Below are 16,741 nucleotides of genomic sequence, written 5' to 3' on the forward strand. Positions count from 1 at the left end.
CTGACTTAGAAATATAAAACACAAACAAAACCTCCACTTCACATCTCAGTACTGTCAAAGCAAAAGTATCTACTGGGAATCAGGTAGTAAATCAACAAGAGAGAAGAAGCAGGAAGATCAGGACTAAATATAAATCCCTTGGGATTAGCTCACAAAGATTTCTTCCAATTTCCATCAATAATTTTTTTTAAGCCCTAACTGTCTTAGAATGAATACTAAGTATCAATTCCAAGGCATGAGAGCAGTAATGGATACAGGCATGTGGAACGATTCGCCCTGGGTCACACAGCTAGTTAGCATCTGAAGCTACATCTGAACCTGGGACCTCCCATCTCTAGGCTTGGCTCTCTATCCACTGACCCACCTAGCTGCACCACTCCCTTAAATTATATATTTACGGGACAGCTGGGTAGCTCAGTGGATTGAGAGTCAGGCCTAGAGACAGGAGGTCCTAGGTTCAAACCCGGCCTCAGCCACTTCCCAGCTGTGTGACCCTGGGCAAGTCACTTGACCCCCATTGCCCACCCTTACCACTATTCCAACTAGGAGCCAATACACAGAAGTTAAGGGTTTAAAACAAAATTAAAAAAAAAACACAATTATATATTTACATAACTCTGTATCTTATAAATTCCCCATTTTCACTTTATTTTATCTTCCCAACCTTCCTTTCTCCTTCAATTCTAGTTATTTGTTCTTCTTTCATTCCCCCAATTCCTTTCTCCCTGGCCTCTTCTTCAAAGAAATTCCTTTTCCCCCAAATTAAAAGATCAACAAAAACAAGCAATCTCATTAAAAAAAAAATAAATGAATCCACACACTCCACTGAAAGAATCTGGAGACACATACCAGTTGAATGTTATTCTCACAGGTGTTAGTTACCTTGCACTCTGGATTGAAAGCTCTTCTTGGCACAGCCAAATACGAACGTAAACAATGATTAAGGCCCTTCCCTAAAGCAAAAAGTTATCTGCAATGGCTTCAATCTGTAACAAACTTACCTCTAAAATACTATCAAGGAAAGTTATTGCAGCTCGATAATCTGCCCGATCAAAAGCAGAGTGTGCTTGTGAACGTAAGCGCTGCATTTCATCAGCTTTTAGTAGCTGAGACTGGGCTTCCTTTTCTTCATTCTCACTAGGATGAGATTTTAGCTGTAAAAATAAATTTTAAAAATTAAATCAGTATGGATTTGCAATCTCTTAATTCTAATAAGCATAATATACCTCTGGCTCTAATTTCTTGGGAAAGTTTTTAAGGAGAAAGGGGAAGTAAAGGGGAAAAACTAATTCATGTTAAAGAGAATCCTATATATCTCCAATGAGTATTACTATTACTCAAAATATTCTTATGTGAAATGATTAACTTTGGTTAAGTATTAAGATACAAATCTTTGAAATGAATCTTTGAAAGTACTATGGCACTGAATTTTGGATAAAGCTATATATAGATGTCTAATTCTTCCTAACGATATACTAGTACCATTAATCAAAAAGTAGTCATTGGGTATCTATCTATATGTGAAGCAGCTCTAGGGGATATGAGACTGAAAACAGAGAAAGCATTTTCCACTTCTTTTGAACACTTCACCATGTTAAAAGAAGGAAAGAATATGACAAAGATAACTAAATAGATAAGAGTCCTAGGATTTAAGCTCTATGTCAACCCTAATCCTCACAGAACATAATCCAATACTCAATAGTCACACAATGATATATGGATAAATGCAAATTTTACCAAGTATATTATTGCTTTAGTAGGAAAATTAAGTATTTAACTCAGGTACAGATTTTAGTGCATCAGTTGTGAAGTGACAGTGGAAGAACAAGAGAAGTTTATAGTAGGAATGGAAATTAAATTTCTTAGGATGAAAATTATTCCCAAAGATGTGGGTAATAAAAAAATGCATGCTTTCTGAAATTAAAAAATTAATGTTTCCTATTGATCCTAATAAATGGAAATTTAGGATTAGTGATCTTAACGTTTTTCTTTTGTGCCCAAAATCCAGGAATCTCATCTCTCAACTCTGGTAAAACGGAAATTCTATTCATTTTTATAGTATAAAATTAAAAAAAAAAGATTTAGCTAAAAGATCAGATCAGTATGGCTAATCTTTTCTACTTTAAAAAAATCTGTTTTTTGTTATCTGTTGAAGATAGATCATTTTCAAGTAAGCAACCTGCTGACTCCCAAGAAAAAGGCTGATTTAAAACCAAGTAGAATTGGTCACTCTTTAAAACAAGGCAAAAACTGCCAGAAAATTGTCCAATTTTAAAGAAGATTCTAAGAACTTATAAGACTAAGTTTCGAATTGTTCTAAGGACTCAATGTTGGTGAACTATCCATGAATAGGATTCATATCCTATTAAGCAATCTTCTATTTCACCTACCAAATTTCTATCTTCTCTGACGTGATAACCAAGAATTCAGATATTAAGAGTCACAAAGGATAAATATGAAGTATTACCTGGCACCTAATCAATAAATGAAAAACAACATTATTCATTCAATATCTTTTGAGGAAGAGAAAGAAGGGAAAATCATTACATTTGATGACAGAGTTTTAATTGGGCATTTTTGCACATGAAACAAATACTTTCAATGTGCTAAAAACAACTAGCATAAAAAAGCTTCCTAAGTTTTGAGGGAGAGAGAGAGACCCTGAGATATCAGAAGACTGTACCCCAATGAAGTGGAAAGGAATAAGGACATTTAGTAATATTGTTTTTTAATTAATTATCTGCAATAACCAAGTGCCATGGTCAGTTATCTCTTCATACATATAGGAAATTAAGTTACTTGGAGCTGGGGGTAGGAGTAATCTTTATAATAAATTTATGCTTCTGGGAAATAGAATGAAAAAAGTCTTGAAGCCACTACAACCCCTCCCCCCCAAAACTCTGAAAATATGTTAAGAGAAAAAATCTTAAAAATCATCTAACCAAACTACTTCATTTTATAGAAAAGAAACAGATCATACTCTCTCAACTAAGGACCCTGCCTCTTACTTTGCTGAGAAAATTAAAGCTTTCATTCTCCAAATGACAAATGGTCAATGGATATGAACAAGCAATTTTCAGATGAAGAAATCAAAGCCATCGATAATCATATGAAAAAATGTTCTAAATCCCTCTTGATTTAGAGAAATGCAAATTAAAACAACACTGAGGTACCACCTATCAGATGGGCCAATGTGGTAGTAAAGGAAAGCGATAAATGTTGGAGAGGATGTGGCCAAATTGGTATATGAATGTATTGTTGGTGGAGGCTATAAAATTGTGCATACCCTTTAACCCAGTAACACCACTACTGGGCCTGCATCCCAAAGAGATAATGAAAAAGAGGAAAGGACATACTTGTACAAAAATATTTCTCACAGTTCTTTTTGTGGTGGCAAAGAATTGGGAATTAAGGCAATATCCATCAATTGGGGAATAGCTGAACAAACTGTGTGGTATATGATGATAATGGAATATTATTATACTATAAGAAATAATAAGCAAGATGAATTCAGAAAAAGTTGGAAAGATCTGCAGGTATTGATGCAGAGCAAAATAAGCAGAAAAGGGAAAACATTGTACAATACAAACAGCAATATTGGAAGATGATTATCTGTGACAACTTGGCTACTCTCAGCAGTGTAGTGATCTGGGACAATCTTGAAAGACTTATAACAGGGAATGCTATCTGCCTCCAGAGAAAGAACTGTTGAAGTCATCTTTCACATCAGTGTATTTATGGTTTTATTTCAGGGCTTTGGTAATGTATGAGTTTGCTCTTACAACAATGACCAATATGGAAGCGTATTTTCCATGACAATAAATTTTTTTAATTGAAACTTTTTTTCCTCATGATCTAAAATTCTTTTGATTATCAATCCCTACTGTCTCCTTCCTTTCCTCCTGTCTAAAATAATGAGAACTTATTCCTTCATATGGCTAACTTCCTCTACCTGTGCCATTAATCCCATTCCTTCTTGGCTTCTCTGGTGGCATAGACAAGTCCATGCCACAGTGGAAAGAGCAACAGGCTTGGAGTCAGGAAGATCTGAATTTATATCCTTCTTCATACACTTACAAGCTATGTGACACTGGGCAAGCCAATTAGCCTGTTTGCCTTAGTTTCTTCACCTGTAAAATGGGGCACAGTATAGCATCTACCTCCCAGGGTTGTTGTGAGGAACAAGTGAGATAATAATTGTAATGCATTTAGCATAGTGCCTTAAGCACTATAAATGTTAACTATTACTATTATTAGTTCTTATATATGTAAAGTGCTTTGCAAAATTATTTATAGATTGCAAACTTAATATATAGCTATATAAATGCTAATTATCACTCAAATGAAATAGTTCTATTCAAAGTTAGTTCTATTCAAAGTTAGTTATTAATGATCCTTTACTACCAAATCTCAGGCTGCTTTTTTTCCTTAGTTCTGACCTTTTTGACTGATCTGCTCCATTTTATATTTCTGATCATCCTCTACAATTTTCATGACTACTCTGTTATAATTGTTTCCTCCTACAAGACAGTTTTGTCTCTTTTACTGGCTCATCATCTGTATTAAGACCCTAGGTATTCCCTTGCCTCTGTCTTATGCCCTCTTTTCTTCTCTCTATACACTCCTTCAATGATTTCATCACCTCCCATGGGTTTAATTATCACTTCTCAGCAGACAATTTACAGATCTAGCTATCTCCAGAGCTTCCTTTTGGCATCATCAAATACCTATTTGGACAATTCAAACTGGATACCTCAAAGATCTCACAAAGTCAATGTGTCCAAAATCAATTAATTATCTTTCCCCCAAAACCCACGCCTCCTCCAAAACACCTCTCTTTTTTGCAAGAGGCACCTCTGGAAGGAACAATATACAAACCACTGAGCCTATGTAAGTTAGGCTAGTTTTTCCTTAAAAGATAGAGACATGCTGGTGATGGAATACTATTGCGCTCAAAGGAATAATAAACTAGAGGAATTCCGTGTGAACTGGAAAGACGTCCAGGAACTGATGCAGAGCGAAAGGAACAGAGCCAGAAGAACATTGTACACAGAGACCGATATACTATGGTAAAATTCAAATAAAATGGACTTCTGTGCCAGCAGAAAGCAATGACACAGGACAGCTCTGAGGGATTTATGGTAAAGAACGCTACCCACATTCAGAGGAAGAACTACAGGAGAGGAAACATAAGAAAAACAAATGCTTGAACGCATGGGCTGAGGAGGACATGATTGAGGATGTGGACTCGAAACTACCACACCAATGCAAATATGAACAATTTGGAAATAGGTCTTGAACAAGGACACATGTTAAAACCAGTGGAAATGTGCGTCAGCTATGGGTGGGGGGAGAGCGGGGGGTGAAGGGGAAAGTAGGAGCTTGAATCATGTAACCATGTTAAAAATGAATATTAATAAATGATTTAAAAAAAAAGATATAGAGACCATCCTCAAATACTGGTTGGTTCAGAGAACTAAGATTCAAGTTAGGCATTATTTCCACATGACTTGAAGAGAAAAGAACCACAAAGAGAACCTGGAATGCTCTAATGCAGGGCTGACAGAAAAATGATGAGTAATTTAGGCAAGGAAGCCTCACTCAGCTCAATTTCTCTGAGGTGTCCCTCAATGCCTGTCCTTGTTGAATAGCCCTCTCCTGCAATAGCTAAGTGAAATCTCCTTTTGCAAATTGATTAATGACCTATAAGTGTCTCATCTCTTTTCAATATCAAAGATAAATCAGTAAAGTACTACTGGCCAAAGTCAGGCCTAACCTAGGATAACTCCACTATTCATCCCGACTCTGATTTTAACAGAGGATTTATTCTAGAATGCTCATTCTTCCTCATCCTACAAATCAAATCAATTATCAAATTTTGTAGTTTCTATCACCAAAACATCTCTCACATTTGGCTCCTTCTCTCCATTCACACAGCTACCACCTTAGTTCAAACCCTTATCACCTTTCACTTAGAATAATGTAACAAATTCTTGACTATTTATCTCCCTTGCCTCAAATCACTCATCCATCATTCTAGTCCTTCCAAAACAAAGTGATTTTCCTTAAGTATATGTCTGGTTTTGTCTCTCCCTACTCTGCCTTCAATGGCTCCCTAATGCCCCTTGGATCAGGTACAAGCTCCTCTGTTTAGCTTTCAGGTGCTTCACAATCAGCCCCAAACTGCCTTCCAGTCTCAAAGTAAATATTCTCCAAATGAGCCTTCTCTCTATTCCTTACACACATTCTGTTTCACCTACATCTTTGCTTTTAAAATATCCATTAAGTATGCCTGGAACCTGTTCTATTCTCAACCCTCTCTTCCATTAAGCACACAAGTTCAATACCTTCCCAAACCTCCTCTCAACTACTAAGAACCTTTCCCCTCCCAACTACTTGTATTTATATCTCCTTATTCTCCATAAATTTATTATATATATATATAGTTCTTAAAGACAAAGTGGAATAATGGTTAGGGAATTGGCCTTGGAAGACCTGGGTTCAAGTCCCACTTCTGATAAATCCTAGCTCTGCTACCCTGGGAAAAGTCAACCTCTAAGCCCAGAAGTTAACACTCAACAACTAAATCATAGATAAGGCATCACTCTACACTGGAAGGAGTTTCCTCATCTGGTAATGAATTTCCCTATAGCAGTGATGGACAAACTACTGTCCGCAGGTCAGATGCAGCCCCCTGAAATGTTCTATCTGGCTGTGGATATTATTCCTAATCTGACAAATACAATGAGTAGGATACAATACAATGAAACTTTGAAAGAGTTGCCTTAGAAACAGACAGACACATGAGCATTTCCTTTCCTTTGGCCCCCTCTTTAAAAAGTTTGCCCATCACTGCCCTATACCAATGAATTCACAGATTCAGCTCCTAACCCCTATTCTATATATAGTCATTGGAAATAGAGGCTAACCTCTCATTCAATTAGTAGAGAGAACTCCTAGTGATGAAATTCCTTTTACTACTGCAAGTCATCACTTTCTCTGTTACTTGGAGTCTTAAAAAGTTGCCTGGGGTACATAGTTACTCAACTATTACATGTCCCAAGAAAGACTTAAAACTCTTATTGAATGACACACAGATTGCCCAAGTCATTGAGCCCAAGTCATTTACTGAAATTGAAGCTGGCTTAAGAGTGGAATAAATAGACCCCATAACATTAGACTCACAGCCCATTAGAATTGAAGGAGACCTTTACAGACAACCTTGTTTGACCTCAACATTTTAAAGAGAAGAAAAAAGACTCAAGAATTAGTGTCAGATCTACTGGGTTAAAAAAAAAAATGAGCAACCAATGAAGCACCAGTCAGGAGCCCCTGGAGGTCAGAGTATGAGGCCCTCCATCTTTTTTACAATCCAGTTCTAACACCACCCCACCTCCCAGATCTATGTATACTCTTCATCCTGCCTGGGGATCCCTGTCCCCTTGAGACCATAAGGCTCCAGCTCTATCTCCTTCTTATCTAAAGTATAAATTCATTAAAATTTTCCACCCATGAGCTAATCTCAGCTGCAAAACCCCAACTGACCCAAACTAGTTAATGCTCCAATGATCTTATTTTAGACTTCTTAAGAAGCAAAAAAGAGAATTGACTGATCATGATGAAGATGAGGGAAAACCAATGGAGAGTCTCTCTACTCTAATGCTATCCTCACAATGTCAAGAGGAAGGGAGGCCCCCAGAATGCTGGATGAACTCTCAATCATGAGCCTCTGGGAGAATACAGAAAAGGGTCACAGAAAAGGATAGGGATGGATGGGTTGAGATGCAGATATTCATTTGAGAATTTTAGTTAATTTGAGGGCAAGAACAACACAAAAGCTCCATCTGCTAAGCAAATGTAATAAGCTTTTAATGAGTTCTTTAAAAGAAAAATGTATACTGAAGAGAATAATCATCAGAGTTAAACACCAGGTAATAATTTTTTTTAATAATACCTCAAGATCTTCAATTAGTAAATTCAGAAGTCAATGAAAAACAATAGTACAAGGAGAATCCACATGAATGAAATTATAGAACCTTTAGAGTATTGAAGTAAGTTTAGTACTTAAGGAGTAAAAATTTATTTAGTGAAAAAAAGCATAGGCATTCTTGGTGTTCATCTCTTCACATACTTAGTATAAATTGGTAGTCTAAGAAAATTTTCAAAAAGTGGAAAAGTAATGAAATCCTTGATTTGTAATCAAGAATAATTTTTCTAAGGGCATTTGGTAGCTCAGTGGACAGAGAGCCAGGGCTAGGAAGGTCCTTGTTTCAAATCTGACCTCAGATACTTCCTAGCAATGTAATCCTGGGCAAGTCACTTACCTCTCATTTTCTAGCACAGTGATGGGCAAACTACAGGTGCAGGTCAGATGCGGCCCTTCTCCTTCATAATCTTTCAGTCATTAATAGGGCTTAATATCACAAAAAATACAAGAATTTTGTAAAATGTATCAGTTATTTTTTAATAAATCATTTTGGCCCACCTAAAGTTTTTTTCCTTTCCTTTGGCCCCCTCTTTTAAAAGTTTGCCCATCACTGTTCTACCACATAACAAACACTCTTCTGCCTTAGAACCAATATTCAGTATTAATTCTAAGATGGAGGGCAAGGGTTAAAACAATAAAAATTTTTCTACCATCATTTTCAGTAAAGATTTATTGAAATGGATATTACCTCCAACAAAATCAAGAATTATGTTTTTACCACTCCATTTCACATTACCTTTTATACCTTTATAATTTAAGCTCCCTTGCTTGGTTTGTATGGATTTTAATTTCTGTCATCTGTTTTAATGAAAACATACAGTGTGCTCCTTAATTTCCCTATTTTTAATAGTTTAGTACCAGAAATAGTAGAGTTGATTGGTCAATTAAGGCTATTAAAAAAAAAAAAAAAAGCAATCAATCTGAGGAACAATAAAGTGGGCTAAAAAATAGCTGCCTAGAGAGAGACTATCCAAGATTTTATTGAAAGACAAAATGCCAACCACCATTATGCTAAGAACTACTGGAAATCATTTTGAGGTAATCTATAATTCTATAAAGTACATTTTAAAAGGTAATTTTAGTACTTTACTTTTGCTGAAGTGCCTTTGCTATTGGTTATAATCTAATAGATTTTGGAACTAGAAGCAAACTTAAAGATTTTTTCCCCCTAAAGCATTAAAAAAAAAACAAAGATAGAATATTTTATATCTCACTATAATCAGCATCATGCATTTCAGTTTAACAGAATCAATGTGCTCTCTTTGGATATTTAAAAAACAATATCATAGTTAGTTATATATTCATTTTTTAACTTATGCTTTAAAAAAGTTATATAGGGGACAGATGAGGTGGCTCAGTGAATGGAGAGCCAGGCCTGGAGATGGAAAGATCTGGATTCGAATCTGGCCTTAGACACTTCCTAGCTGTGTGACCCTTGGCAAGTCACTTAACCTCCTTTGCCTAGCCCTTACCATTCTTCTGCCTTGGAACCAAAACACAGTACTGATTCTAAGACAGAAGGTAAAGATTTTTTTTTAAGTTGTATAGAAGGATTTTACAATATTAAATACCAAGTTAATATAGATATAATATATATTTTGTATTAGTAAGCATTACTGGAATATAGTATCTAGCATTTAAGGTTAGAATAAAATAAAACTTCAGCTCTTTATGAATAAATTATAATTAAAATTCGGGAATCATATGATATGCTTGCTGTTCTTCCAAGAGACTGTTGGAATATGAGCTGACAAAAGCTAAAAGTTGGAAAGCTCTGGGAAGAAGCATAACTTTCTAAACATCAGAATTAGAGTCAATTTTATACCTCTACTAATGCTTATTTCTAAGAATCAATGACTCGGTGAGAAGTATTGCCTATCACATATATGGCCAAATTTGTTAGAGATCATCTGAAACCAAAATAAGTTCTACCACCAAAATGTCTGAAATCATGCCTAAAATCCCCACTATTCATTTTCATCATTTGGCTGCTATTAAATAGCAACTATTGCTACAACCCCTTCCACATTTATCAATGTTATTAAAAGTGTGCAATTCAAAACTATTAAGGCACAATGGCTACCTCAAAGCAGCAGGTCAATCTTCATAATGTGTAAATAAAGTATTTGAGAGAAATAAAAATATCCCATATCTGTATGTCAATCAGCCCATCCACAAGCATTTATTAAGAACTTACTATGTACTAGGCATTGTATAAGCACTGGGGATACAAAGACAAGACAGTCCCTGCCCTCCAGGAGCTAATGAGAGAGACAACAAACAACTGAAGTCTCCAAAGCAAATAGCTAGTCATTTAAAGTTAGTTTTAAGTATGAAAATGTGAAACCTCCTTTTGACTCTCACCCATGGACCTTTCTAAACCCTGATGCAGTTTACAACTAATCTTGTTGGAAAACTCATCAAAGTTCGGTAATTTCAAATATAATCTTAAATAATCTAAGAGCTATCTAATTTATATGCAAGTAGTCACATGCAAAATATAAACCTATGATTGCTGTTGGAATGATTATTTTCTTCAAGAAAAGAGTACAGAGGAGACAGATGGCACTTTAATTTCGCCTTTAAAAGAATGCTGGTTGATAATATGTGTACAATCCAAATCGAACTGCTTGCCAGCTTTGAGAGGGGAGAGGGAAGGGAGGGAGGGACATAATTTGGACCATATAACTTTGGAAAATGTTATGTGGAAATTTCTTATTAAATGTAATTTGTAAAATAAAATATCTATTTTTTTTAAATGCTGGAAACATTGATTACTTCCCAAAGGATGACCAAGAATGAACTTTCACAACAGATTATTTCCTGGGCAGTAGCAATGGGTCAAACTATTTCCAAAGTGCATTCAAACAAAAACTAGCCAATAATTAAATTTTAACTCTGATCTATAAACATTACAAACATTTGTGCATATCTAAGTATATTCCAAAGATAGCAATTAGTGTGTCTTCAGTCATGATCAATACTAGACAATTAAAATAGGATCCTTCACAAGCAGCAGCATACAAAATACTAAACACAAGATACAGAGCTAACTACTTATTTATGACTTCTCCTTACTTTCAAGTGTACTATGTAAAATTCTTAGATATACTTATAAGTGACAAGATTCTATGGTTATGGAAGAAAATAAATTTGATAGTTGATCCTTGACCACAAGATTCTATGGTCATGAAAGAAAATAAATTTGATGGTTGATCCTTTATACAAGGAATAGATAAATAATATTAACTACTAAAGTTTTAAAGAATCTATAAATATGTATGGGCTAATATCACATTCCTGTGGAACTTAAAAAGCCCTTCATAACTTGGCCCCTTCCTACCTTTCCATTCCACTTCTACCTTACTCCCTCCACCTACTTGCTGTTCCTCAAACACAATATCATCTGCTGATTCTCCTGATCCCAGCATTTTCACTGGCTGTACTTCATGCCTAAAATATTCTCCCCCCTCACTTTTGCTCTCTCCCCCTAAAACTATCCCAGTGTATTCTCTATATATCTGATATAGAGATAGTTGTTAGCATATTCTCTCCCCCACTAAACTATGAGTTCCTTGAAATCAGAGACTTATTTTTTTGCCTTTCTTTGTATCTCCAGTGCCTGGTTCATAGTAGATACTTAAATTTTAGTTGAATGGCTTCTACCTGAATGGGATTATAATAAAATTGTCAGATACCTCAAACAGAAAGATCTCTCTCTAAATTTACCTAATCCTGTCTCCACTGCTACTTTCAAAGAATAAAAAGAGCTCTTCCTTTTAACACATTCTGTCTGCTCCTTGACTATTTTTCAATTTCCCTGCTCTGTAATAAGTAACACCTACCGTCACATAAACAGCCTATCATTTAGAATGCAAATACTACTGTATTACAACATTAAGAAGTACAATAATAAAAACAATGATAATAGGAGGTAGCACTTATGTAGAGCTTTAAGGTTTGCAAATCACTTTATAAGTATTATTCCATTTTATTCTCACAACCACCCAGGAAGTGATATAATTATCTCCATTTTACAGATACAGAAACTGAGGGAGAGAAATTAAGTGACTGGCCCAGGTAAGATTATTTAATCAGATTTAGCTCCTAATTGTACCAAAGAAGAAGGCCTTTAATAACTCAGCTAATTAACAGAAATCAATTTGTCACTGCTGAGAGTTCTTTTAAGTCTGGAAATATCTGGAAGATGAGTGTATCTAAATTACTCTACATGAATACTTGAAAAAGTGAAGTGTTACATTCAGAAGCCAACTCTCAAACTTACCCAAACAAATGAGTTTCTGCAGAGGAAATAAAGCTTTCACTGCCAATCCATGGATTGGGCTAAACTTGGGAAAAGGGAAGGAAGACGAGATGGGAACACAGAACAAAGTGGAAGCAAAAAGTAAGGCTAGCTATGTACTGCTATTAAGTTATTAGCTATGCACCTGGATCAAATGAAGTGCTCTTAGAACACTAAAATAGAAGAAATGCAAAGGTGATCCTGAGCTTACTGTTTTATATATGAATTATTAAAGTAGTTCTTTATGCATTAAGTAAGTGATGTAATGTGGGTAATTTGAGGAAAGATGGGGTATATAAGGGAATTTTGAAAGGAGGATGTTGGAGACTTGCTAAGTGGGTAATCTCTGTTACAGGTAGGCTGGGATTAAAGGAGATTCAGGGTATAATAGGATTGAAGTCAGGAGTATAACACAGAAGGGAAACAGAGATCTTCAGGGAGAAGAGAAATTAAACTAAACAAACAAACACAGCAGGCTTACAGACTGGGACTTAGACTCAAACACAAGCTGAGGGAAATAGACTAGACTGAAATTAACAAACAGGCTTTAGTTAATTTCACAGGAAGGGACCTGTTTTGAAGTAACACCTTCCTTCAAGATGGATGCCCCAGCTTCCCTCTAAGCCCAGAGTATGTTGTTTCTTTCCCTCTTCTTCCCTCTTGATAACTAACAGACAAATTACACTAATAGGGCTGTTGAAACAAAAGGGTTTATTTTCTTTGAAGGATGTTTGTTAGGAAGGTGGATCAAAGGAAAGCCCTATCAGTTGTCTCAGGAACCTCAGGTGGGGGAAGGGAAGTAAAGATGGAGTCTGAGTAAGGACCTGCCTTTAAACTCAGCTTTATAAAGTGTTATTGCTATCTACAGGGAATAAATGATGACTGACTAACTATAACTAATGCTGTCAATTAGGTAACTTCACAGATTTAACTCCTCTATAATTACTCTCCTTATTAACTCCATAGACATATAAGGTAAGGGAGGGAAGGCAGGGATGGTATTAGGAAAGGAAGATATAAAGGGTTTATCTAAAATAATAATTTCTTAAGCAAATATATCAAAGCTAGGCTAAATTTCAATATTAAAGCTAGGTAATCAAAGCAGCTCAGCTGATTCACAACCTCCCTCCACGGAAGATCCAGCCAACTGCCTCTTCCTCAAGATTGCAAACCTCTAACAACTTTTGGAACTCAGCCAAAGCTAGAAAAAACTATATCACCCCAATTCTGTATACTACAAATGCCCCTTTTCTTTTCAAAATGTGCAACTAGCACCATTTTAATAGTTACTAAAGTCTAAGGGATTACTACTCTTATACTAAGCTAAATTCTTACTAAGCTCTTATCCCTAACTAAGTTTGCAAAATAATAAAAGGTTGCTATCTCCTAAACTATGCTACAACTAAATAAGCTAAAACTAAGACGGGATAAGGTAAAAGTATAGGAGAGGAATGGGGATTTCATTTTTTCAAAAATAAAAAAATTTGAACAGAAAGGAAAACAAATTACATTTTAAACATTCACACATCTTTAAGGCTAATTTTTGCTAACTAGAACAAAGTAATGAATTCTATCTATGGATTACCTAATTTTATGAACTACTCAGATAATATTAACTAAGAAAAGTTTTCCAAATTTTTTTCCAAATATGCTCCTAAATTGTAGTTCTCTTGCTAAAGTTAGTGTATGAATAGGTTAGTACACTTATGCCTATGTTAGAAATGTTAGTAATAATAAGTAAGCCTATATCTTTTGTAAGTCTACTGGTTAAACCATAGACCTTTGCTATGTACAATATTTACAAAGAAAATTTTAGAAAGATCTGTCCCTGTACTAACTTACTAAACTAACTAAACTGTCCCTGTGTGTTAGTAAAACTTATTGCTAATGGTTAGTAATCAAAATTACATATGTACATGACATGTCAGGTGATTTGAGTAGAACGGTGTCTGTACCATAGTAAGAGACTTTCTTTTACTAAGGCAGATATACCCTTCTCTCTTAAGTGAAAGTTTATGTTTCACATGTAAATGTGAAGTCAGGAAAATGTTTTATGTGTTGTCTATTGACTTATCCGAGTAATGACGTGTTACATACTTACTCCACCGGAATTCTTTTGCAATTAGCATGTACTGCTTGGATGGAATCTAGTGTTGTGTGCAGTGAGAATTCTGCTGGGTATAAGTTATCTCTTTTCCAAATACATGTGTCCCACGCTGATTCGATGTTCCTCTTCACAGTGTGGATGTCCTCTTTACGATAGATGTATTTGGTCACGGATGTCTTTGTAGTTCTCAGGTTTGCTGTCCTCATGAAGATCTGCGTAGTCAGCAACAAGTGAGATGTTCGTTGTACCCGCGCTTGTCAACTTCTGATTTGTGTTGCTTTGATGCACCAGCGCTTGTCACCTTTTGACTTGTGTCAGGAACAAATTTTTAAATGTCTATCATATATGATTTTTTTTCTCTCCTTCTTTTCTTTTATGATTTTAATAAAGATGATTATTATAAGTAATCAAAAAATAAAAGTTCGTGATTAAGTCTTTGTGCTTTCATTCATTCGTCATCATCAGTTTCTAGATCTGGTATTGATTGCAAATCAAATGTTGTGTCTTCTTCCTTCATTGATTCTCTTCCATTGTCATAATTATTTACAGATGATTCTTCTAAGTGATTGAGATTGGGATAATCATTTGGGTGTAAAATCTGATTGTTTACTGGTTCTTGGTCTACTTCTGCTTCTGATTCATGCTCTGATTGTTGTTCTGTTTGCTGCTCTGTTTCTATGGTCTTATGAATAGATTTTGGATTTACTGAGGACTTGCTTGATTGTTCAGTTGGTGCTAATTGATCTTTGTTTTGCATAGTTTCTGGGTCTTGTGGTCGTTGTTGTAGGGACATGTCTTTAGCTGGCTTGACATGGGTGACATGGAACCACGGATCTTTTCCTTCAATTTTGATTGCACTTGGAGTTGTTAAAATTATTTGGAAAGGTCCAATCCATTTGGGTTCTAACACAGTCTTCCTAGCAAAGTTTCTGGTGTAAACATAATCTCCGGGTTGGAAGTTGTGTAGATCAAAATCAAAAGGTACTCTTTCATGTATCAAGCCTAATTTGTGAAGTTGATTTAATCGTTGCTTGAGCAATTTGATATATTCATATAGCTTGCATTCCATACCTAGGTGTGATAATTTGTGAATGCTTTGAGGTGCTTTGCCATGGAATGGTGGATGTCCATACAGCATTTCAAATGGTGAAATATGTGTGATGCTGTTGGGTTGGCTTCTTAGGTGGAATAGTGCTAATGGCAATGCATCAGGCCATTTCATATGAGATTCTGCACATAATTTTGCTATAAGATTTTTTAGACTTTTATTCACTCGTTCAATCTGCCCACTAGATTGCGGCCTAAATATTGAGTGTAGATGTCTCTTAATTCCTAATGTTTCATAAACTGTAGCTAGAATCTTATTTGCGAAATGGGACCCAGAATCTGATGCAATATGTAATGGTATAGAGAATCTAGGTATTAATTCTCTTAGTAAGATTTTCACAACAAAAGCTGAGGTGTTATGCTTTGCTGGAAAAGCTTCTGGCCATTTAGTTAATCTATCCACTATTACTAAAGCATATCTATAACCATTACTCCTTGGCATTGTGATGTAATCAATTTGTAAGCATTCAAATGGTGTGTAAGCTAAAGGTTTTCCTCCCAGACTATGAACTTTTGTGATTGTCTGGTTGTAATGCATACAAATTTTGCACCTCTGTGAAATTCTCATAGCAACTTCATATATGCCCCTTGCATTCCAATACCTATTTATAGAATCTGCCATGCCCAGAGTTCCATAATGCCCTTTCTGGTGTAGTGCATTGCAAAATGTGTAATATAAGGATTTAGGTAACATCGGTTTTCCATTTGCTCCTAACCAAACTCCGTTAACAAGGTATGCACGGTGATGTTTCTTCCAATCCTTCACTTCCTTTGGGGAGTATGCATTTTTTAGATCTTCTTCCTCCACCAAAGATAAGTTCAGAATTGTCAGAGGTCCATATCTTGCTGCATATCTGGCAGTCATGTTGGCTGGTTTGTTCCCTAATTCGATTGGTCCTTGGGTTTTTGTATGAGCTTTGCAATGGATTACTGACACTTGGGCTGGTAATTGGATTGCATCCAACAACTGATTAATTAAATTGCCATACGCTATTTGTTTGCCATTTGATGTAATGAAACCTCGATTTTTCCAAATTATGGCAGAATGATGGACGCTCGAAAAAGCATAACGAGAATCGGTAAAAATGTTAGCTTTTAGATTTTCTGCAATTTTTAGAGCGTAGATTAGGCCCATTAATTCTGCTCCTTGAGCATTCATGGTAGATGGTAATGATGAGTACCAAAGTGTTTCAGAGGCTGTCACTACGGCTGCTCCAGTATATCTCTGATTGCCTAC

General features: G+C 35.6%; 1 protein-coding gene across 1 annotated transcript in view; it reads right to left on the minus strand.

Annotated features, from left to right (window-relative positions):
* The window catches only part of DNAJC3 (DnaJ heat shock protein family (Hsp40) member C3), a 91,418-nt gene that overhangs the window by 21,885 nt on the left and 52,792 nt on the right, over positions 1 to 16,741 (minus strand). The window contains exon 5 of the mRNA XM_044670567.1: positions 1,002 to 1,154. Within this exon, the coding sequence (XP_044526502.1) occupies positions 1,002 to 1,154 (153 nt within the window). The remainder of the gene's footprint in view (positions 1 to 1,001; positions 1,155 to 16,741) is intronic.

The sequence above is a fragment of the Gracilinanus agilis genome, chromosome 3 (genome assembly GCF_016433145.1).
Source record: "Gracilinanus agilis isolate LMUSP501 chromosome 3, AgileGrace, whole genome shotgun sequence".
Lineage (NCBI taxonomy): Eukaryota > Metazoa > Chordata > Mammalia > Didelphimorphia > Didelphidae > Gracilinanus > Gracilinanus agilis.